Consider the following 24,176-nt stretch of genomic DNA (forward strand, 5'->3'; position numbering starts at 1 on the left):
CCAAAATGTTAGAAATGTTTGGGGAGAATTCTTAAAGTTGATAGGCATCACCACTTCTCCAACAGTTGCAACTAGATATACAGTTGGTCCCAGCTCACTTATATGCTTAGGGCTTCACAGCAATTTGCTAACTGAAGGTGGATATAAGTCCAGGAGTTCCTGCATCCTGCAATATACTTTACTTCCTGCTAATAGTAGCTACTGCAATGTGTTGTAACTATTTTATTGCTTCACTTTTCACATAATTCATGTGGCACCAAAAGCATCACCTAACAGTGAATATACGCTATTTGGAATAATTGCATTCAAAAGATAGGATCAACAATGAACACAAACACCATGGAGGCACTGCTAAAGTACAGCTTGGATTCTTTGATGGCTCAGGACCAGTTGTAATAGTTGAAGTAAGAGTAAAGTTTCTCCTCACATCAATTAGTTCAGAAGCTATGTAATAATTGGGACCATACAATAATAGGCGCAATGTGCATTTGTTGCTGAGCTAATCCAAGGCTTAAATAGGTTATAGATAGGAATAAAGCCAGGAGAAATCAAGGAACAGACAAAGAAAGTCACTCATTAAAGGAAACTCAAAAGTATGAAAAGCTGTGACAATTCATAAATTAACTAAAAGAAACATAAGTGAGCCAGAGTGATGGAAAAAGGAAGCAATAAAGAACCAGAAAATGAGCATAATGAAGAGAATAAGGGAATTTAGGTAATTTTCTAACCTCATATTTCAAGCTGGAGTACCTTGCCCAATGTATTAGAACTTTAAAAGCATGATATCCCACCATTTGAAATATTGGTTAGAAAATCATATTCAGCACATGCTTGAATTCTGGTTTGTTTCTGGCAGTTGAGATTTAATGCCCGAAGTGCAAGTCAAAAAATTACCCATGAAGAGTATTTGTGTGTGTGTGTGTGTGTGTGTGTGTGTGGCAGGGGTGGGGGGGGGTGTGGTTGGTGGGGCGGGGTGGTGTATGGGTGGGGAATGGGAATGTGAGAGAAAGGAGAGACTTTTTTTAAACAGCTGATCTTATCTAACCCACACTTTTAACTTCTGATGCACTCTGCAGTAGCCATTACTGGCACTATTAGGAACGTGTCTGAATTCTATCAGAATATGAAGTAAACTCAGATTGAACTATTCTCAATGCTGTTTTAGCAAATCTTTCATCTTTGAGTTGGTCTGGCCCTTTAAATGAGCATGTCACATTCCATTCACAGAAGCTTACCATGACAATACATGAAAGACCAATATGTGCAATCTGGTGTTAATTTCCTTCCAAAAAGGCATTTGGTGACTGAGAGGTTGTATATATGATTGAAGCCAGAGCAACAAATAAAGTGGGATAAAATAAAAGCTTGTACATATTTACTTTTTCAATATTTATAAAGTGACGGACTGAGAGAACATGTCTAGTTGTTCTTGGAGGGGGACAGTGCGAGGGGTAATTCCCAGGTGTTGCTTAAGAGATTGGGGTAGGGAGAGGCAATCAATCCTTCATGATCTACTATGTGGCCATTTCTCCTTGCCATGTGGTGTGTCTCTGGTGGCCTAATAATAAATACAAATCTATTTCCATTTTATTATTCATTCATTCATGACATGTGGGCATCACTGGCTAGGCCAGCATTTATTGTCCATCCCTAATTGCCCTTGGGAGGGTGATGGTGGGCTGCCTTCCAAAAGTGTTGCAACCTGTGCAATGGTACCCCCTCTGTGCTGTTAGTGAGGGATTTCCAGGATCTTGACCCAGGGACAATGAAGGAATGACAATATAGTTTCAAGTCAAGATGGTGTATGACTTGGAGGAATTGGATAACTTAGCAACATATCATAATTTTAACAGTAAAGGGAGAAGAATGTTTCTGTGTTTCCTGTGAGGGAATGGCTGAGAAATGAAGACCATGGCTTCAGCATCATGAATACCCAAGCTTTAGGGCCACATATTAGTGAAGAGATTTCCAGCAAAAGCAACTGACACCAAGCTCTCAGGCTGAATCTTGAATCTACCTACATTACAAAATAACCACATTTCAAAAGTACTTCATTGGCTATAAAGTGCTTTGGGACAATCTGGGGCTGTGAAAAGTGCTAAATAAATGCAGGACTTTTTTCTTTCATCCTGAATTTGATTATTAAATTCCAGAAACACTGCTACTCTCTCTAGGTACTATTTCTGTCCCTGATTCTACCAGCACCTTTCTTGTGTGAGGTCGCTACTATATCGTCTCAGGACCTTGTCGCTGTCCTTCCTGTGCTGCTTCTATTCTTGCCATGCTGTTACAGCCTGTCTGTCTCCTCCTGTAAAAAAAGTAATCAGCACCTAAAACAAGCTCAAGAAGTCAGAGCCAAAGAAACAAGTAGTTGTTGAGGAATAATTGCTAATATTAATTCTTTCACATATTTTTGCACTAACTTCCAGGTTTGAATTGTTTCTTTTTCAAACATTTTAAACTTGAAATCCCCTACAGAAAAGCCACTTTCTGCTGTACATTCTAATGTTCCTTTTTCACATGTTCGCTAGATGGCACTGTGCTGTGCATGTGAGCAGTTTATAATCCAGCACATTGCAAAATGCAACAGAAGTGAGGTCCACATGGTGCAGTTGTAACTCTTTACTAAAGTTTCTTTTGGCTTGCTTGAAGGTTCTTTAATATTTATTGATCTTTCTTAAATTAAGCAGAACAACATATGGAAATCAAAATGTTTTAGAAGCCCTTTTTCTTTATTACCAATCGTTAAATTGAGCACGTTGTACATAAAGGAGGGTTCATTGTATTTGTCCTCCTTTTCGACCTGTCTCCAGTCTTGGACACAGCTGGCCACATTCTCCTCCTCCAATGCTTCACTGTTGTCACCCAGCTGGGTGGGACTGCAATCACCTGGTTCCGTTTTTATCTATCCAAGCATTTCTCCTCCTGCTCCCATACCATCACATCTGGTGTTCCCCAAGGTCAATCCTTGGCTTGCTCCTATTTTTTTATCTACATGCTGCTCCTCAACAACATCATCCGAAGATACAGCATCAGTTTCCTCTTGTACACTGACAAACCCAGCTCTACCTCACCACCACCTCTCTCGACTACTCCACGGTCTCTACATTGTCAATGGTTTGTCCAACATCCACTGCTGGATGAACAGATATTTTGTCCAATTAAACATTGACAATACCAAAACCATTGTAATCAGTCCCCAGGACAAATTCTGTTCCTTAGCCACCACTCTATCCCTAGCTTGGGCAGTTTTTTAAGGCTGAAGGAAACTGTTTGCATCCTTGGTGTCATTTTTGACCCCATGATGAGTTTCCAACAACATATCCACACCATCACCAAAACCACCTATCTCCATCTCTGTAACACCGCCCAAATCCACCTTACCTCAGCTCATCTGTTGCTAAAACCCTCATCTATGCCTTTGTGACCTCTAGAATTAATTATTTCAACTCTTGACCAGCTACGTCTGTAAACTTGAAGCCATCCAAAACTCTGCTGCCCATGACCTAACTCGCACCGAGTCCTGTTCATCCATCACCTCTGTGCTCACTGGCCACTATTTGCTTCCGATTAAGAAATGCCTCAGTTTTAAAATTCTTATCTTTTTCTAGTCCCTCCATGGTCACCACTCGCACCCCCACCTCTTTAATCTCCTCCAGCCCAATAACCAAGATATCAACACTCCACCTATTCTGGCCTCTTGTGCATCCTTAATTTTAATCACTCCACCAGGCTGTGTCTTGAGCTGTCATGGTCCTGAACTCTGGAATTCATTTCCTAAACCTCTCCAACTCTCTAACTCTCTTTCTTCCTTGCTAAAACCTATCCCTTTAGACAAGATTGAGGTTATCTCAATGTCTCATTATGTGGCTTATTGTCAAATTTTGTGTTATAACAGAGCTGTGAAATACCTTGGGAGGTTTTATGGCATCAAAGGAGCTATATAAGTGCAAGTTACTGTTGTCATTAGTAACTCAAGCATTTGCCATCTTTGGTTTGGTTAAATTTGTAATTGTTTTGTTAAATTTGTGCCCAGAAATTGCTTTTCAGCAAAGCTATGTTTATTGGGTAAAGAAGACCCATTCCTGCAGACTGAAACATGATTTGTCAAAGTGCTATTCTGTCGCATCTTTTGAACTGTTGTTAGGCCAACGTTCAATAGATTCAAAGCTTGCAGTTGAGGAATAATCTACAACAATAACAATTTATATTTACAAGGTATCTTACCTGTAGAAAAATATCCCAAGACATTTCATGGAAGTACAATCAGATAAAAATGGATGCTGAGCAGCTTAAAGACTTAAATGAAGGCCTGCCTAAAATCTTGGCCAATGAGATGTGTTTTAGGGAACCTGCTGAAGGATAATGGAGAGGTGTGGAGATGAAAGTTTTAGGGATGGAATTCCAGATCCTCAGACCTCGGTAGCTGAAGGCACAGCCATCAATGGTGGAAAAAGGGAGGGCATAAACATAAGTCCATATTTGGAGGAACACAGCTTTCTTGAGGGGTTTGTAGGTTTGGAGGAGGCTACAGAGAAATGGAGGGGACAGGCCATTGATGGATTAAAACACAAAGATAAGTATTTTAATTTTGAAATGTTGAGGGACTGGGAGCCAGTGTAAATCAGCAAGGACAAGGGTGAGAGAGAGTGGATCTTGATGCTGGCTGTGATGTGAACAGCAGAATTTTGGATCAGCTGAAACTTATGGAGGGTAGAATATAGGTAGGGTTGCCAACCCTCCTGGAATGGCTGGGTGTCTACCAGAATTGACATCAATCTCTTGTTGGCTTTTAAAAGTAATCCGGGGAGATTTTAAAATGGATATTTCAAGCAAATAATGCTCATGCTTTGTACAGAATCTCTGGCCAGTCATCACTCATTGAAAACAGTAATCTAATTGCGTTCATATTGGCATGACATAAAACATAAACTGGGGCGCATGCAGTTTGCCTGTTTTCCCACCGGCACTGAGCCTCGACCTCATTGAGATAAGGAGGTAAAACTAAGGGAAGAATTTTCCCAAATTTGCACTAAGTGCTGTAGCAGGCTGGCAAAATGGCGTTCCACCTGCCGATGGCGAGTTTTCACACCATATCATCCCGAGCCTGCCACATTACTTATGCCTTCCCGGGAAACACACCATTTCCATGGTGGGTGGGCTCTCATTCGCCCGCCTGCCATCACCCCACCATTGCATCATGCCAACCACCTTGTTTAAAAGGCAGCTGCCAACACAGCGCACATTGCCACCAGCTCACCACTGCTGCCCAGAAGACGTGGCTGGCAAAGGAAAAAAGACCTGTTTCAACGACAGGTCCCTTGAGCGACCTCTAGATGCTGTGGAAGCCCGCCAGGATGTCCTGTACTCCTGCTCTGGCCACAGGATGGGCAGCAACTTGACCAATCCAGCATGGGAGGCAGTGGTAGTGGTGGTCAGCGCCAGCGCCCTTCAGAAGAGGACAGCCACCCAATGCCACAAAAGGATGACTGATCTCCTCCATTCCGCCAGGGTAAGTCACTCTTCTCATGACTCTCACCTCACACACTCACAAACCCATGACACATCTGCAGGGCCCTTGCTCACTGCCAGTTCAAGGGACATAACCTTCACTGTCTCACACTCACCGTCATTGTCCTCATCCCGTCCATGGGACCACTCACCACTCACCATTCACAAAGGCAGGCATATTTATCATCTGGCCTGGCAGGCGTCCTGCTTATACTTTCTCCATCTCTATTCATGCAGGACAAGCTGGCACACAAGAGAAAGAGGTCGCTGCCTGGTGGCAGCATGCCTGAAATCAAGGTCCTCACGGACTTTGAAAACTGAGCCATCCAGCTGGCCGGCAAGGATCTGGACCATTCCTGTGCTGACGGTGAGGTCAGCGCTGCTCTATCAAGTGAGGATCCGGCAGTGTAACATCCATCAGACAACCATGCTGTTACTGATGTGTCCTGTTTCACAGGCCACTGCCATGCACTAATTATCTCCCCTTGCTTCCACAGGCACATCTGCCAAACAGCCGACAGAGTTCATGACCTAGGGCCTCCAATCAAGCCCCAAAGAAACCTCTGAAGAAGAATCTGGAGGCATCCTCCCTGAAGTCCCATCATAGTGCTCACCACACCCTCCACCAGCGCAGAGACACACACCTCGGTGGGACCTAGATTTAGAGTAGCCCTAGGATCACAATCTGGTGAGCACATCACACTGTCTGATCCACAGCAGGCTGCAGCAGGGACTTCCCAGGTCCCCAGCACTTGGAAGAGTGCTGGAGGCCAGAACATTGCTGAGTCCGAGTCAGATGACGAGCCTCTGGACTCAATCAGGTCACAGTTGCCGGAGCTACAAAGACAAGCTAGGGAACAACAGGAAGGGATGTCCGCTGCAACTCTCAGATTGCAATGCACGACGGAGGAGTCCGTCTGCCTTCAGGCTGAGGTGATAGCGCTGGCGTGCCAATGCACCGAGGTCAACATTGGTAGGGTGACAACCACCTTGGAGACCTTGGTTCAGGACTTTGCTCCTGCACTGCTGCATGGGCTCAACTCCATCACTGATGCCAGAGTTGGCCTCCAACAGTATGAAGGCAAGAGGGATGCCGGGCAGATCGATCTAACTCCAGCTACCCCTGCTCCTCAAGGAGTCAGCTTGGGGCCTCTGACCACCCACAGGGAGGAGAACCAGCAAGTGCACACTCCGGGCCCATCTATCCAGGTGACTCCAAGAGCGTCCGGCCCATCCTATTCCCCTTTTCCTGTGACCACAGCAGGTCCAGCACCACAGGCCAAGAAGGGTGCCACTGCCACACAGCAGGACCCTGAAAGCAGGCCAGGAGCCTCCAAGCCTCGGTCCACCAGAGGACGCCCGCCAAAGTCATCACATACAAGGCGTTGCAGTCAGCATGCTGCCTCCACCTCAAGTGTGGATGTCCAGGGAGCAATAAGACGTAGCAGCAGGGTTAGGAAAGGTAAAGAGAATTAGTTGCACAGCCTGGGCACGGGTGTTAATTGTACATGCTATTCACTGTTGTCAATAAACCCCCAAGAATGTCTCCCTGCCTATGGCTCCTTGTTCTGATGAGCAGTGTTCATGTCAGTTAGATGTGGAACCTTTCTGCACAAGATAAAAGGCAGGTTTCTTGGTCCAGGGCCTCTTCCCTGTGCTTTGTGCAGCCTTCAGACCAAAGTGATGGTCCAGTCTCACACTAACTGGAAATATTACTGATGCCTGCACCTCAGCAGTGCTTGTCATTGCTGTCAGAATGTAATGGGTGACCTCCACAGAGTTCTCTCATTCTCTCAATGTGCTCTCAGCACCTTTAAGGACGGGCTGGCCCCCATCTCTTCAGCATCTATGACCACTGCTGCTCTGCTCCAGCTCCCAAAAGGTTCAGGTGCTGAAGGCAGACACAGCATCAGGTGCACCCTACATCATATCAACAATTTCCAGTTCCCTGGCCCGAACTGCCTCCTCTTCACCATAGACGTCCAATCCCTCTACACCTCCATTCCCCACCAGGATGGTCTGATGGCTCTCCGCTTCTTCCTCAAACAAAGGCCTAAACAATCCCCATCCACCACTACTCTCCTCCATGTGGCTGAACTTGTTCTCACACTGAACAATTTCTCCTTAAACTCCTCTCACTTCCTCCAAATAAAAGGTGTGGCTATGGGTAACTCCATGGGCCCCAATTATGCCTGTCTCTTTATGGGGTATGTGGACATTTCTAGTTCCAGTCCTACTCCAGCCCCCTCCCACAACTCTTTCTCCGATACATCGATGATTGCTTTGGTGCTGCTTCATGCTCTTGTCTGGACCTGGAAAAATTTATTAATTTTGCTTCCAATTTCCACCCCTCCATCATTTTCACATGGTCCATCTCTGACACTTCCCTTCCCTTCCTTAACCTCTCTGTCTCAATTTCTGGTGATAGACTGTCTACCAATATTCATTACAAACCTACCAACTCCCACAGCTACCTCGACAACAGCTTCTCACACCCTGCTTCCTGTAAGGACTCCATCTCATTCTCTCAGTTCCTTCGCCTCCATCGCATCTGTTCTGATGATGCCACTTTCAAAAACAGTTCCTCTGACATGTCTTCCTTCTTCCTTAAGGTTTTCCATCCACGGTGGTTGACAGGGCCCTCAACCATGTCCGGCCCATCTCCTGCACATCCACCCTCACACCTTCCTCTCCCTCCCAGAACAATGATAGGGTCCCCCTTGTCTTCGTTATCACTCCACCAGCCTCCGCATTCAAAGGATCATCCTCCTCCACTTCCGCCAACTCCAGCACGATGCCACCACCAAACACATCTTCCCTTCATCACCCCCCCGGTGGCATTCTGCAGGGATCGTTCCCTCCGTAACACCCTGATCCACTCCTCCATCATCCCCTACACCTCATCCCCCTCCCACGGCACCTTCCTATGCAACCGCTGAAGGTGCAACACCTGCCCCTTTACTTCCCCTCTCACCGTCCAAGGGCCCAAACACTCCTTTCAGGTGAAGCAACATTTCACTTGCAATTGCCTCAGTTTAGTCTACTGCATTCGTTGCTCCCAATGTGGTTTCCTCTACACTGGAGAGACCAAACGCAGACTGGGTGACCGTTTTGCAGAACACCTTCGGTCTGTCCGCAAGCATGACCCAGACCTCCCCTGTCGCTTGCCAATTCAACACTCCACCCTGTTCTCTTGCCCAAATGTCTGACCTTGGCCTACTGCATTGTTCCAGTGAAGCTCAATGCAAACTGGAGGAACATCTTCCAACTAGGCACTTTACAGCCTTCCGGACTGAATAAGGAGTTCAACAATTTTAGATCATGCACTCTCTCCTCCATCCCCACCCCCTTTCCGATCCCCCCTTTTTTTTCCAATAATTTATATAGATTTTTCTTTTCCCACCTACTTCCATAATTTTTAAATGTATTTTCATCCATTTTTTTATCTCTACCTTTTAGCCTATTTCGATCCTTTCCTTTCACCCACCCCACCCCCACTAGGGCTATCTGTACCATCTCCAATGGCCCTTGCATCCTGGCTGTCCCGGCCCCAGGTGAAAGGCACAAATTGTGTGGCCTTGAGAAGATGGCATCCATGGCGATGCATTTGTGGGTGGTGGCTTGTGGGATCCCACAGAGGTCACCTGTGGAGCCCTGAAAGGAGCCACTGGTGTAGAAATTGAGCACTGCAGTCACTTTCACAGCCCTTTGCTGCCAAGTCCTGCAATAAGTAGATGTGAGCGACCAGGTCCCTAGATATGCGCAGTCATTGGTAACACTAGTTCTTGGTCATCCGCAGGAATGACAGGCGGCGTCTATAGACCCTGGGTATCACTAAGCGCCGACTAGCCACAGCTCTCTATCACTCGTGGGCAGTGTGGGCGGAAGCCCCAACAGCCCCTTCTTCCTGAGGTTGCTGCACCTGCCTTTGCACAGTCAGGAGCCTCAGTCGCTCTCCTCCATCTTCTTTGCTCTCTGCAGGCCATCAGGCATACAGCTAATTCTCTAGGCTCCATGCTCCAGATGTGGTCCTCCTGCGGCATGAAAGAGAGAGAGACATGGTTAGCATTGGTGTACTTAGCACCTTTCCGTGCCCTGTGTGACCAGCCCTTAATGCTTCCCAGAGAGTGCTGGCCACCCTTCAGATGGCCACAGATGAGTGCACTGCATGGCTGCCCTGTCAACCTGTGACATGGGGGAGACTGCTCCTAATCGCGATGCTAAGATTGCAAGGGGCTATGAGCGCCTCGAGCAGTGACTGCTACATGGCCAGCGTTGGTGAGGAGATTGTACAATGTCCAACTGCTCCATGGTCCAGTAAAGTGGTCGCGGACTCACACTCTGTGCCAGGTGGGGGGTAAGGTTTGTGGCCTTTGGTAGCCTTTTGGTGCTTCTGTGTTGCTCTCGTGGACGGGCAGGCGAGGAGCCCAACCCTAATCATATCATCGTGGCTGCGCCTGAACTGTCTCAGTTGCAGAGGAATGGTCAGTTAATACAGGTGTCCCTACTGCATGGCCACTTCCCTCGCCTACCCTGCCCCCCACCTCGATTTCTTGTGCGCGGAGTCTAACGCCAGGGCAGCAGTTGCTCCCCCCCCACTACCCCCAACAATAGTCACCTCCGAGGCTGGGCAGTAGTTGCCCCCAGACAGCCGGCCGACAATAGTCGCTTCCATGGCAGGGTGGCGCTTCACCTCGGCCCCCCGGTGCCCCGAAGCCTGCAAAGCAACAGGTGACCCTGGCGAGCCCTGCTGAATGATGCTGTTCACTCACCTCCAGTTCTCTCAAAGTGAAGGCCGCCAAGTGCACATCACCTGTGGGCTGTTGTGAAACACGTCGATGTGCTTACCTGCCAACGTGGATGGACGATCCAGTGGGGATCCAAGAGCCTGGCAGGATGGCCTTTTAATGATATGCTGAAGCATTACAATGAGCTCTCCGACGACTGAAGGTGGGGAACACAGCCTGCCATCGGTAGGCTGAGTGGATGATCGTGACCTGCCTTCCTGCCGTTGTGAAACAGATCATGCCATATTGTCCAAGCATGTCACCAGTCACGCCTGCCACCAGTGGGCGCAGAAATTTCCACCCTAGGACTGAGCACTTCTGCAAGGGCAATCTTATCCAGTAATATTGGTAAGTGTCTGATTGCTTTCTCTGCAAGGTGTCCCCGGGAATTGATTTAAATCTGCAGCACAGGAAGGGTAGAATGAGTTTCTCCCTCTTCATTTTTTGGTGGAAGCCAATCCTAATGGGATTTTATTTTGCGGGGAGGAAAACATTGATCTTCAGGGATTTTAATCCAGGTAGGAATTGGAAGCATTTATTTGTTTTTCAAGTTAGGCCAAGATGAACATCAGGGCAATTCATTGAAATCCTACATTATTGCTAGTTTACACAAGGCTGCAGTGATTGGACAATGCTGAATTCTCGAGTGTGCTCTGTATAAAAGGGATATATTTCCATTCTGTATGAACAGGGATGTTCACGATAGGAATCTTACCCCGGGGATTTGTTTTCCTCACTCGCGCTCCTTTAGAACCCATTCGCAGCATGCAGTCGGCTTGTCGTGATGTCACTTCTGCTCACATTTCTCAGAATATGTCCAGCCAGAGTTGGCAACCCTAAATATGGGAGGCTGGTCTGGAGAGCGTTGAAAGAATTGAGTCTGAGATTGACATGAGGGATGAAGGTTTCGCTAGCTGGAGTGCTGAGGCAGGAATGGAGATGAGTGGTGCTAAAGAAGTAGAAGTAAGCCGTCTTTATGCTGAAGAGAATATGGGTAGGAAGCTCAGCTGAAGGTTAAAAAAGAATGCTGAGGTTGCAAAAGGTCTGGTTCAACCTCATAGCAAAGGCACAGCTTTGTGCTGGTGTCAGAAGATGATGTGTTTGATTAGTGTGTGTCAATTCTTCATTACTTCTTCATTTATTTATCATGGACAAAGCACAGGTACAGCATTATAAATGTTCATATTACTTACAGTATAACCTCCTCCTCATAATGATACCGTGTGCTTCAGCAGTTACATTGTGAAAACTTGCATGACCAAGTAGTGACCATTTAGTGTGTGCATATAACAACAATTTGCATTTATTTAGTGCCTTCACAGGAGCGTTATCAAACAAAATTTGACACCGAGTCACATAAGGAGATATTGGAACAGATGATCAAAAGCTTGATTTAAGGGTTAAGTGTTAAGAAGCATCTTAAAGGAGAGTGTGAGAAATACAGATGTGGAGAGATTTAGGGAGGGAATTCCAGAGCTTAGGGCCTAGGCAAATGAAGGCATGGCCACCAATGTTGGAGAAATTAAAATCTGAGATGCTCAAGAAGGCAGAGTTGGAGCAACGCAGAGATCTCAGAGGGTTGTGGGGCTGGAGGACGTTGCAGAAATAGGGAGTCACAAGACCATGGAGAGATTTGAAAACAAGGATAAGAATTTTAATTGATTCATTGCTGGACCAGAAATCACTGGCAGTGAACAAAGAGGTGATGGGTAAATGAGATTTGGTGTGAGTTAGGATATGGCAGTGGAGTTTTTGATGAGCTCAAGTTTATGTAGGATTCAACAATTGGGGCCTGTAAATCTTTTGCTTATAGTTCGTGGCCATCATAAAAACATCTAAAATGTGATCAGTCATAAACTGTTAGTCACAGTTGTCTCTCAGTGAGCATCTATAATAGTCTTTGTACACAGCTCTTAGAGTTAACCCATTTGTTTACAACCGTATATCTAATCTTTCTCACACAATCCGTAGCTTTCAATTTTCATGGTTGCTTTGAAGTAGTAGAATAATGACGTTTGCGGAACTCAATCAATGTTTTTGTTACACAGGTTGAGCAACTGACTGAGGAGCAGAAGAATGGTAAGGAGTCATTAAACACAATAAGAAAATGAAAATCAATGCTTGAATCATGTCAAACTTCCTGGAACTGAAATGCTCCTTGTTTTTTCAGAGTTCAGGGCAGCTTTTGATATTTTTGTGCAGGATGCTGAAGATGGATGCATCAGCACCAAAGAGCTTGGCAAAGTGATGCGCATGTTGGGTCAGAACCCAACACCTGAAGAATTGCAGGAGATGATTGATGAAGTGGATGAAGATGGTACAGATATAAATTATGTTATAACCTCTCCTAACATTATTTATCACTGTTATTATAATCAGCTACTGATTTTTGTGTTATGGGGCCATAGGCAGATTTAAGAACTAGGGGGTTGCACTCAAGTCCCCAGATCCTAGTACATGACCATAACTTTTTTTATCACATCTTTAAACACTACTGACTCTTCATAAATTATAATTGAACTTATTTTCCTTTAGGACTTATAACCATAATGCACTAATGTCCAACAGCACTGAATGATGTCACACAGGTTCAATACTTTAGAAGGCTTGTCATCTCACCCATGTCACCACAAGGACTTACTCGATATAGTTGAAAAATCAAATGGAGAAAGATGCCTCAAATGCTCCCAAAAATATTAAAACTCATTCAAAGCTGCTGTGGTGTTGGTCTGGAATAAAGTCAGCTGCCCACATTCCCATCAAATTTTGTGAATGATGTGGGGAGATTAGGAAAGAATAATGATGGAGAAAATATAGGATTCAAGCTCCTTTTGCTCCTCCATAAAAACCTGCACACATTTCCTGGAGTTTTCTGTTGTAAAATGATTGTCTGAGATCGTGTACATCTGAGTTAAAAAGCTGTGCCAGAGGAAGATATACACATTGGGGGAGCCATATGCAATTGTTAAAAGCTATTTCCTAGTCCTTCATTTCAAAAGAGAGATCTGTCAACAGTATGTTGTATTTTGAATGTGTTTCATTGTTAAAAAAAGCCTTGGCACAAATTTTGTAGCATCAGCATTGGAGGTGATGGCTTGGTGGTATTGATGCTGGACTAGTAATCCAGAGATCCAGGGTAAAGCTCTGGGGACCTGGGTTTGAAACCCACCACAGCAAATGGTGGAATTTGAATTCAATAAAAATCTGGAATTAAAGTCTAATGATGACCATTGTTGATTGTTGTTAAAAACCCATCTGGTTCACTAATGCCTTTTAGAGAAGGGTGGGGGGCATCAATGTCCATCAGCAAGAGTGGCTCGGTAGCACCACTACTGACCGAGTCCTAATTAACATAGTTGCTAGACTAGGTCTGCCTAGTCTAGGTAGTGAGGAAACCAACAAGAGGGGAAAACATATTTCCTTATCAACCTACCTGCCTGCCGCAGATGCATTGTCCATGACAGCATCCGCACAGTTGTTGTGGAACTACCACAATGTTAAATGGTTTTGAACAGATCTAGCAGCTCAAGACTGGGCATCTATGAGCTGTTTTGGGCCATCAGCAGAAGCTGAATTGTACTTGAGCATAATCTGTAACCTCAAGGCCCAGCATAGCCCCCACTCTACCATTACGATCAAGCCAGGGGATCAACCCTCGTTCAATGAGGAGTGCAAGAGGGCATGCCAGGAGCAGCACCAGGCATACCTAAAAATGAGTTATCAACCTGGTGAAGCTATAACACAAGACTACTTGCATGCCAAACAGCAGAAGCAACAAGTGATAGACAGGGCTAAGTGATCCCGCAACCAACTGATCAGATCTAAGCTCTGCAGTCCTGCCACATCCAATTGTGAATGGTGGTGGGCAAATAAACAACTCACTGGAGGAGGAGGCTCCACAAATATCCTCATCCTCAATGATGGGGGAGCCCAGCACGTCAGTGCAAAAGTTAAGGCTGAAGCATTTTCTATAATCTTCAGCCAGAGGTGCTGAGTGGATGATCCATCTCGGCCTCCTCTGGGTGTCCCCAGCATCACAGATGCCATGTTTCAGCCAATTCAATTCACGCCACGTGATATCAAGAAACGGCTGATACTGCAAAGGCCCTGACAATATTCTGGCAATAGCTCTGAAGACCTGTACTCCAGAACTTGCTGTGCCCCTAGCCAAGCTGTTCCAGTACAGCTAACATACTGGCATCTACCCGACTATGTGGAAAATTGCCCAGGTATGTTCTGTACTCAAAAAGCAGGACAAATCAAGCCCGGCCAATTACTGCCCCATCAGTCTACTCTAGATCATCAGTAAAGTAATGGAAAGGGTCATCAACAGTGCTATTGAGCAGCACTTGCTTAGCAATAACCTGCCCACTGACACACTGTTTGGCTTCCGCCAGGGCCACTCAGCTCCTGACCTCATTACAGCCTTGGTTCAAACATGGGCAAAAGAAATGAACTCCCAAGCTGAGGTGAGACTGACTGCCCTTGACATCAAGGCCACATTTGACTGAGTGTGGCATCAAGGAGCCCTAGCAAAACTGGAGTCAATGGGAGTCAGGGGGAAACTCTCCACTGGTTGGAGCCATACCTAGCACAAAGGAAGATGGTTGTGGTTATTGGAGGTCAGTCATCACAGTTCCAGGACATCATTGCAGGAGTTCCTCAGGGTAGTGTCCTCGGCCCAACCATCTTCAGCTGCTTCATCAATGTCCTTCCTTCCATCATAAGTGCGATGTTTGCTGATGATTGTACAATGTTCAACACCATTTGCAACTTCTCAGATACTGAAGCAGTCCATGTCCAAACACCACAAGACCTGGACAATATCCAGGCTTGGGCTGACAAGTGGCAAGTAACATTCGTGTCACACAAGTGCCAGGCAAAGAAAGAATCTAACCATCAACATTGACATTCAATGGCATTGCTATCACTGAATCCCCCACTATCAACATCCTGGGGGTTGCTATTGACCAGAAACTGAACTGGACTAGTCATATAAATACTGTGGCTATAAGAGCAGGTCAGAGGCTTGGAATCCTGTGACAAGTAACTCACCGACTGACTCCCCAAAGCCTGTCCACCATCTACAAGGCACTAGTCAAGGGTGTGATTGAATACTTCCCATTTGCCTGGACGAGTGCAGCTCCCACAACACTCAAGAAGTTTGATATCATCCAGGACAAAGCAGCCCAATTGATTGGCACCACATCCACAAACACTCCTTCCACCACCGATGCACAGTAGCAGCACTGTGACCATCTACAAGGTGCACTGGACGAATTCACAAAGGCTCCTTAGACAGCACCTTCCAAACCCACGACCACTACCATCTAGAAGGACAAGGACAGCAAATAGATGGGAACACTGCCACTTGGAAGTTCCCCTCCAAGTCACACACCATCCTGACTTGGAAATATATCGCCGTTCCTTCATTGTCGCTGGGTCAAAATCCTGGAACTTGCTTTCTAACAGCACTGTGGGTATACCTATAACACATGGACTGCAACAGTTCAAGAAGGCAGCTCACCACCACCTTCTCCAGGGTGACTAGGGATGGCCTAGCCAGCGAAACCCACATCCCCTGAATGAATTAAAAAACAGTAGAGATAAAGAATGTGTGGATATGATAATGTATATGAACTGATTGGATAATTCAGAAGTTCTGCAAGTAAATTATTGTTGCTTCATGAGTAGAAGGAAAATCCTGTGGCACAAGTTTTAACTTTATAGCAGTCAACTGAACTTCACATAATGGCTTGGGACTAACCTTTTTACTATTATAATTTTATCATGGTTTAAAGATGCCTGTGGATGCAAGTAGCTTTTCCTCTTTTTTCAGAGATTACTGTCCAATATCTTAAAATGAGGAATAAAGTGTCAAATTCAGAAAGCTGTCACAACACCAGATACAGTTCATTCCAGTGAACCACATGGTCAGCATGAGTTTGGATTTCCACTGAACAAGTTATAGGGTTACAATGAATTGCAGTCAATGTCATAATGCTGATAGGTTAGAAAATTAAAAACTATAGCAATAGAAAGAATATCAATCATTTCACACTAAAAAGCCAGCAGACATGGACAGATTTTAACTTAGTTCAGATTTTAGTAGGCACAAAGCTTCCAGGGCCATCATGACTAAATTAGTCAAGTTCTGTTTTTTTACATTGGATTGCAAGATCTGTGCTTATGTTACAGAGATTGCGTTCAATAATTCCAATCATTTTTTCAATGATTATCATGAGAGCTGTAGCCTTGAAAATTATCAGTGATGATTGAACATTACACTGTGATACTGTGATTGTTTAATGGGTTGGTCTCTTATTTTCAGTTATGGTAAAATTTGCGAGGGAAGAGGTCAAAAAGTAGAAGTGTGAAATTCACTCATTAATGTACTTGCCCCACACTGTTTTTTAAAAAAAATATTGGCTACCTATTCCCAGGGTTCTGTCTGCAATAGCTTTCTTCTCCTCTCTATCTCCCAAAGGCAGTGAATTATGGGTTTACAAAAGTTCTGCAGCTTTCTGCAAATACTTGACACTTTGCTATTTATTAGTATAACCCACTGAGGAAAGAACTTAACCAAGCCATTACTTTTATTAGTTTTCATATGCAATGCATTGCATTGTTGGAAATTTATTTTTGGACAGTAACCATTATGTACTAGAACATTCAGCAGATCTTCAACAATCTCTACAGGGAAAATAAAAAGCAATGCCTGGCTCCTGAAAATTAAACATAAAACATAAAACATCAACATAACAATTTTACATGCTGTGGTGTCTTACTTCCACAACAGTCCATCAAACTTTGCTTTTCTATTACTGTCTTAAGTTGTTACTGAGTGAAAACTATGAGTATTGGTAAGTTTTCTATTTTATTAGAATTTTGATGATCTCATTCAGTTGAATTCTTTTAAAAGGTGTACCTTTTATATTAAGGGTGTGCAAGGTGATAGACAATGAAGACAGACATTTTGGAAGTGCATTGGGTTAGAAAATAGGACAGTGTTACTGTTCCATATTTAATGACAGACCACTTTTTAAATGATGAGTTAAGCAATTGGATATGTATTTTTGTGATTTTGTACATTTTCTTTAATATGTGATCAATGTAAACATTTCCCATTTTTGATTTTCATTTAGGCAGTGGAACTGTTGACTTTGATGAATTCTTGGTCATGATGGTGAGGTGTATGAAAGACGATAGCAAAGGAAAACCAGAAGAAGAGCTGGCAGAATTGTTTCGAATGTTTGATAAGTAAGTGTTTATTGTTTAAAATATGCTTGTAGCTTACATATACATTCCCATACATTTACATACGATGACCCAAATATATGCAATTATTAAATTTGCCACCAAATAGGTTTGCATCCATTTATGTCAGTAGAAAACTGTGGACCTTAATTGTTCTGAATATTAAACAACAGGTAGGCTCTGTTTTTGCAATAGAAATAACAGTGAACTAACATTGCTCACAGTTATTAACATGTAAATCAGACAAGAACTTGAAGAGGCAAACACATGTGCAGTTAAATGTTTAAATCAAGAAGTTGCTGTTGAAGATGGATACTCCTCGAAAAGGTGCACATGATAGTATTTCACTGAGAGATTTGCCATTCATATATATATATAACAGCATGACGTTTCTGTACTTAACCAATATATACACATTATAGTCGCCAGAAAAATTTAGGTCTTGTCCATTCAAGCGTAAGTAAATTTTGAACTGGGTATTAAGTCTTAATTACTTCCAAACAATCTCTCTCACACCGAAAATTAAATTTTACAAGTGTGTACTCTCATTCTTAAAAATTTTAATTAGTGATGGAAATTTTTAAAAATAAATCATTCTTTTTATTTTTTTATTTTCAAAGTTTTAGCTCCCCCTCTCTCAATCAAGTATTTATTTGCTTCCGCTTTGTTTTACTTTCTATTTTTGATTTGACATTGAATGAGATAGTCTAACTGATAATTCCTGGATCTGACACTATCTTGTTCATTCATGATTCTTCAATCTGAATGGGGGTTAAGGAGTTGCACAGTTGATTTTCCTGTTCACACAGGTGCCAGATACCCTATAGAGACCCCCAACCTGTTGTTGGCTGACTGGAATATCCAGTGCAAAAGCCCATTAAAAATCTATGGGAAAGTGCAAGTTTAACAAATGGTTGGTGCCAAAAAATCCAGACCTATTTGTTAGAAAGAGAGAGTCAACAATGGGGAATACTCCAGATACTGAAATAATCAAGAATGTGATATAAAATGTTAGACATGAATGGACCATAATTTCAACCAACAGTTGTGAGGAAATATATTCTGTGCAAATGTATTGCTAAAAAAGTCTAAAAAAAAGTCTCACCATGTAGTGATTGCTAAAGTCTTCCCATTAATTGCAAGAATAGATGTAGAATAATGCTTTTTTAGCATTTCTGCATTTGGTTTGCAATGTTACTATTGCCAGCAGCCTAACTTGCTGTGAAGTAAATGAGGCGATCCAGAAAACTGTCACGAGAAGATTTTTCTCAAAGCCTCAGAAGACAGCAGTGCCATTGTAGTTATGTAAATAATTGTTGCCAGTGGTGGAGACCACCATTTCCTTTTTTGTCCCCAGGCATGCTGAATTTCCAGTTTGTAGCACAGGCTCACAATATGGCTTCCACATCATATTTGATTTATAAAATTACAGAATGATACAGCACAGAAGGAAGTTATTTGACCCATCATGTTTGTGTCAGCTCTTTGAAAGAGCAATCTAATTAGTTTCACTCCCTTGCCCTTTCCCCATAGCCTTGCAAATTTCCGCCCTCAAGTATTTATTCAATTTCATTTTGAAAGTTATTTCTTTCAGTCAGTGCATCCTAGATCATAAAAAACGCCCCTCCAACTCATCTCTGGTTCCTTTGCTTAATTACCTTGCTAATTGCCCTTTAGTTACTGGCCCTTCTGCCATTGGAAACAGTTTCTTCTTATTTACTCTATTAAAGCCCTTCATGATTTTGAACAACCCTATTAAATCTCTTCATGATTTTGAACAACCCTGTTAAATGCATTAAACATATTTGTAACAAACTCAATATTAGTCCATGAAGGCAATAAGTATGGTGACTTGAATATTGTAATTGAATCCATTTCATAACTTAAAGAGTAAAAACAAAAGTGTATGTGCATAGTATTCAGCTCAGGAACTTAATCAAAGACATTGAAATTTAAATATTCCACCCCTTTACAAAAAGTCGGAAGTAACAATAGGATATGCAATGAAGGAGGTTCAAATTGATTTCATTGAAGTTTTAACTTCCTTATTGATGGTGAAGATTAACATACAGGCTGCAATTGTTTTGCTGATTTGAAAAGTCATTTATAATATTAAAAGACTCAGCAGGATTCATATAAAATTACATGAAGAAACAAGCTTTATTAAAGTTGCAAATCTTATTAAGGCACAATGCTTGATCAATCCATCAGTGTCACTGTTTCCACTTTTATACTCACCTGTATATTAACAGAAATGCTGACGGTTACATTGACCTCAATGAATTAAGAACAATGCTGGTAGAAACAGGTGAATGTATCACCGATGATGACATTGAAGAGCTCATGAGAGATGGTGACAAAAATAGTGATGGAAAAATCGATTATGACGGTGAGTTACATAATCGCTTAATATGTTTTGCAACCCAGAGTCTTTTGTTTAATTAGCAACTCTTAAACAAATTCCCCAAGTCCTTGGGGAGGCAACAATTTTCAAAAATATTACATTTGAGCATTCAAAAGTTTTTGAAGTGGCAGTATAATCCATTTATCTGATTCTCATTTGTCTTCCCTCACACTCCATGGTTCTGATTTTCTACCAGATGCAAACAATGGTTAAATTAACATATATTAAGAAGCCATACTGAACCCCAGCCTTGCATGACATTTGACGAGACCCTATGTTTTTTGTGCTGTCTTCTTTCTCTCTTGCATGGTACACACAATGCATGGATGTGCAATATTGTCCTCATTTTATACCCTTGTCTCCTTCATTGTTTTTCACGTAATCCCAAAGCCAATCTCATGTTAAACTACGATCCTCCTCACTTCTCTTGGCCCACATATTTCTTTTTCTCCTCACATCTATTCTCCCATTACTCTCTTCCACATTATCACCCTGTCCCGCCTCTTTCCAATCTATTGACCCTTTGTTTTTGTCCCTTTCTCATGGAAATCCCCAATCATCCATTTTTTCTGTTTATTCCTTAATTCATTTCTAAATTTATTCCCATAGGCTCCCTCTTTGGTCTCCCACTCTGCTTGTAACAAAATCCTTCCATCTTCACATCTTTTACTCTTGACACAAACCCCCTTTTCACAAATTTTAAATATAGTCATCTCTCATCAAATGTTATGACTTATTAATAAGCACATTGCACTTCTTTCTTTGACCTTCGAACCGGACTAACTACCTTGTATGTGCTATCATATATGATAATGCCTGTCATATTACAGGTGTGGATTGTGATTGGTTCTGTCAGTTTTCAAAGTGAGCTGTACCAGGACTGTTGTTTGAAATCAACTTTACTGCATCTGCAGTGATCTGTACTAGTCTTGATACCCCCTCCACAGTGCTCAAGCCAGTGTACACCATGTTTTTACCAAAGCCATCTTGGATTAAAATTATTAAAAGTAAACCTGGCACATGACATTGGATTTCAATGTTCAGAACATCAAGGTAGATTGCATGTTACAAGCTGTCCTGCAGAAGACCTTCTAGAAAGGTGAAGCCAAATGTCAATTGTGTAACCGATGACTTTGGATGATATCTGCTGGAAAGTGTTACCTGAATACCAGGCATGAGAATACACTCATGTAGCCAACATTCATCAACTATCACAATTAGATTAGAAAGGGGCAAGATCCACATCTCCTAGAACTGTTACTTGATGGGTACTGTGTGCCCAACACTCACACATTTTATAAACAGTTCATAAAGAGTTCCTTATTTTTTTTATTATTCATTCATGGGATGTGGGCCAGCATTTATTGCCCATTTGTTCAGAAGGCATTTGAGAGTCAAGCACATTACTGTAGGTCTGGAGTCACATCTACATGACCAGACCAGGTAAAGACAGCAGATTTCCTTCCCTAAAGGACATTGGTGAACCAGATAAGTTTTTAACGATAATGGTTTCATCGATTTTTTAAATTGAATTCAAATTTCATTATCTGCCATGGCAGTATTCAAACCCAGGTCCCCAGAGAATTACTCTGGGTCCCTGAATTACTAATCCAGCAACAATACCACTACGCCTTTGCCTCCCCATTATACGCACTGCCATCTATAAAGGGGCTAAGCACTTCTCGGGTGCCAAATGACTTACTAATGGCTGTCCTCCTTCGAAAGTAGGTGGCGAAGGGCTGCTGGAAGCAGTACGTAGGGTATCTTTGTGGATAAGCAGGCTCAAACATTACAGACCTAGCAATAGTAGATTGGAGCTAAATCAGCCTTTTCTGGCAGACACATAATCCGCATCCTGAGCTCAGCAAAACAACAGTAGAGTATACTGAATATATATCAGGCTAGGAGCAACAAATCTGAGCTCAAACTGGTGGCGTCCCAAATTGTTTTCAGTAATTAAGTGCACCATGCACAGTTAGCAACTTTCAGGGGCACTTTACTCAACTTAAATGTATTTTCAATACATTGATGAAAAATCACATTTTAATGTTGTGAGATATTTAATATTTATTGTTTATTAAAATTTATTTTAATATTGTATTCTTATAATGTAATCTGTTCTATTACAGAATTCCTGGAATTCATGAAAGGTGTTGAGTAAATTTTGTAAGACTGATGCCAAGAGTCCGATTACTTATTTTGTTGTGACCCTTGTTTAGTCTGCTACCAACTTATATGATTAATCAAACTAGCTTAGGAACAACTGATTGAAACTGCACTCAAGTCTAAGATTTCCTCTGTCATTCAAATACTACGGATATTTTTTCATTACTGTATATAATTGGATATTTACTGTAACCTTTTAAAATAAGAAAATTATGACAGCTGCTGAAGGTCAATAAAGTTTTAATCAATGTTACATCAGACAAGCATTTGATAAACTAACTGTACTCACAATAACCTCAGTTTACAGTTCTGATTGATTCCCTTTCTATATTTGCAGCAACACAAAATCTGAACCAACAAGAATTGAATGGAATTGTTACTGAAAAACATTACAGATTGGTTCTGTAAACTGATTGGGTTTCCACAGGTCAAAGTTTTGGGATGTAATTGATTAATGGGACAATGATCTCTGGTTATCTGATCTCACAGCCACAAAATCTTTAATATAGGTTAAAATGAAAACATGTTACATATTCTATTTCAGCATAAAAGAGAGGATTGATATAGTACAAAGATGCCAATTCAGTTCTCAACATTAAATAGAAACGCAGAAAGGAATATTAATAGGATCAATAAAACAGCTTCAGATTGGCCAACTTTCAGACTGCAAAAGAAATTAAACAGAAAAACTTAAAACCCTAAATTCTCAAACAGGTCAGTTTCTTCTCTAAACAAGTATGTGCACTTAATACCCACATATGCCTTAAAAAAACTCTCAGCAATGATTTATATGCTACAGAAATAAAGTAAAAACAACACATATACTGCACATTTGTAAATTGCACAATCTGAATAAAAGTCCATAGTGCAGCAAGTGAGCCATTTGGCACAAACTATACAGTTTGTATCAGATAAAACAGCAATATGTAGTTGCTATCAACTAAACTCCTCCAGAAAATTGACTTTTTTCAAGCTTTATTCTGACAATTTTTACCCATCTCTTCGTCTTTATTAAGGTATGGTTCTTTGAACTCCAGGCACTGTCAAGTTCCTATTATTTATAAAGGATCATAACTCAGCCAAATTTTGTCCTCGCCCAACATCCTCAGAAGTCACTGGATAGCAAACAAGAGCAAGAATCCTGGGTTGATTTCCCCTTCACTAACTCGGGTGATGGGGCCACTTGTCGTGTTCCTTTTGCTTCTTATGAGATTAGTTAACCAACAGACAAACCTGGGCCTTTCTGATCTATAAAGCTTAGCTATTCACTCTAGTTAAGGCATCAGGGAAGTCTGAAAAAGAAATATCCTTGGAGAAGTAGGTAAGATGGGTCAATCATTGAATTACTCCAAACTATTTCTTAGATTCCCGAATTAAAGCTAATCATATACTGTGGACTTTCTAGGATTTAGGACTATACAGAGATGTAAGTATTGGGGCAAATTAAATTATTTTGTCAAAAGTTATCCCCCCCCCCCCCCCCCCCCCCCACAATCCCCCATCCTCAAATGTCAGAACTGCCTGATGTTTCAAGCCCTTCCCAGCACTCTATACACTGGGCAGGATTTTGCCCTTGGTGGGGATGCTCGGCGGGAGGGGTCAGGAAGCCGACTGCCGCCCCTGATCGCTCCGTGATTTTACACGGGCAGGCCAATTAAGGCCTGCCCCGCATGGAACGCAAGCGGCAATGCTGAGCGCTGCCTGTGCGGGCGGGGGGGAGGAGGGCGAGTGGGCCTAGCGTGAACTTTGCGCATGCACGCGAAAGAGCGCTTCAATCTCCGAGGCACGAAACTGCTCAAGAAGATGAAGCGATCTTTGAAAAAACTTAATGCACAAAATAAAAACGTCATAAAATATGTCCCCTCGTGTGAGACTGTCACATGAGCAGGGGCATGTTTTTAATTCAAGTGTCAAATTTTTATATTTTTATTTGCTTTAGGAAACCTCATCCCTCCCGTGGATGAGGTTTCCTAAAAAGTGCAAAGGCCACTTACCGTATTCGCCTGCCCACCAACCGTAAGGCCACCGAACGAAATATCGTGGGATTACGC

At 42.7% G+C, this 24,176-nt stretch overlaps 1 protein-coding gene across 1 annotated transcript in view; it reads left to right on the top strand.

Annotated features, from left to right (window-relative positions):
- The window catches only part of LOC121280204 (troponin C, slow skeletal and cardiac muscles), a 33,981-nt gene extending 11,861 nt beyond the window's left edge, over window positions 1-22,120 (top strand). The window contains exons 2-6 of the mRNA XM_041191950.1: window positions 12,347-12,377; window positions 12,469-12,615; window positions 17,444-17,558; window positions 19,808-19,944; window positions 22,089-22,120. Of these exons, the coding sequence (XP_041047884.1) occupies window positions 12,546-12,615; window positions 17,444-17,558; window positions 19,808-19,944; window positions 22,089-22,120 (354 nt within the window). The 5' untranslated portion in view covers window positions 12,347-12,377; window positions 12,469-12,545. The remainder of the gene's footprint in view (window positions 1-12,346; window positions 12,378-12,468; window positions 12,616-17,443; window positions 17,559-19,807; window positions 19,945-22,088) is intronic.
- The last annotated feature ends 2,056 nt before the right edge of the window (window positions 22,121-24,176 follow it).

This window comes from Carcharodon carcharias, chromosome 7, assembly GCF_017639515.1.
Source record: "Carcharodon carcharias isolate sCarCar2 chromosome 7, sCarCar2.pri, whole genome shotgun sequence".
NCBI classification, from domain to species: Eukaryota; Metazoa; Chordata; class Chondrichthyes; order Lamniformes; family Lamnidae; genus Carcharodon; species Carcharodon carcharias.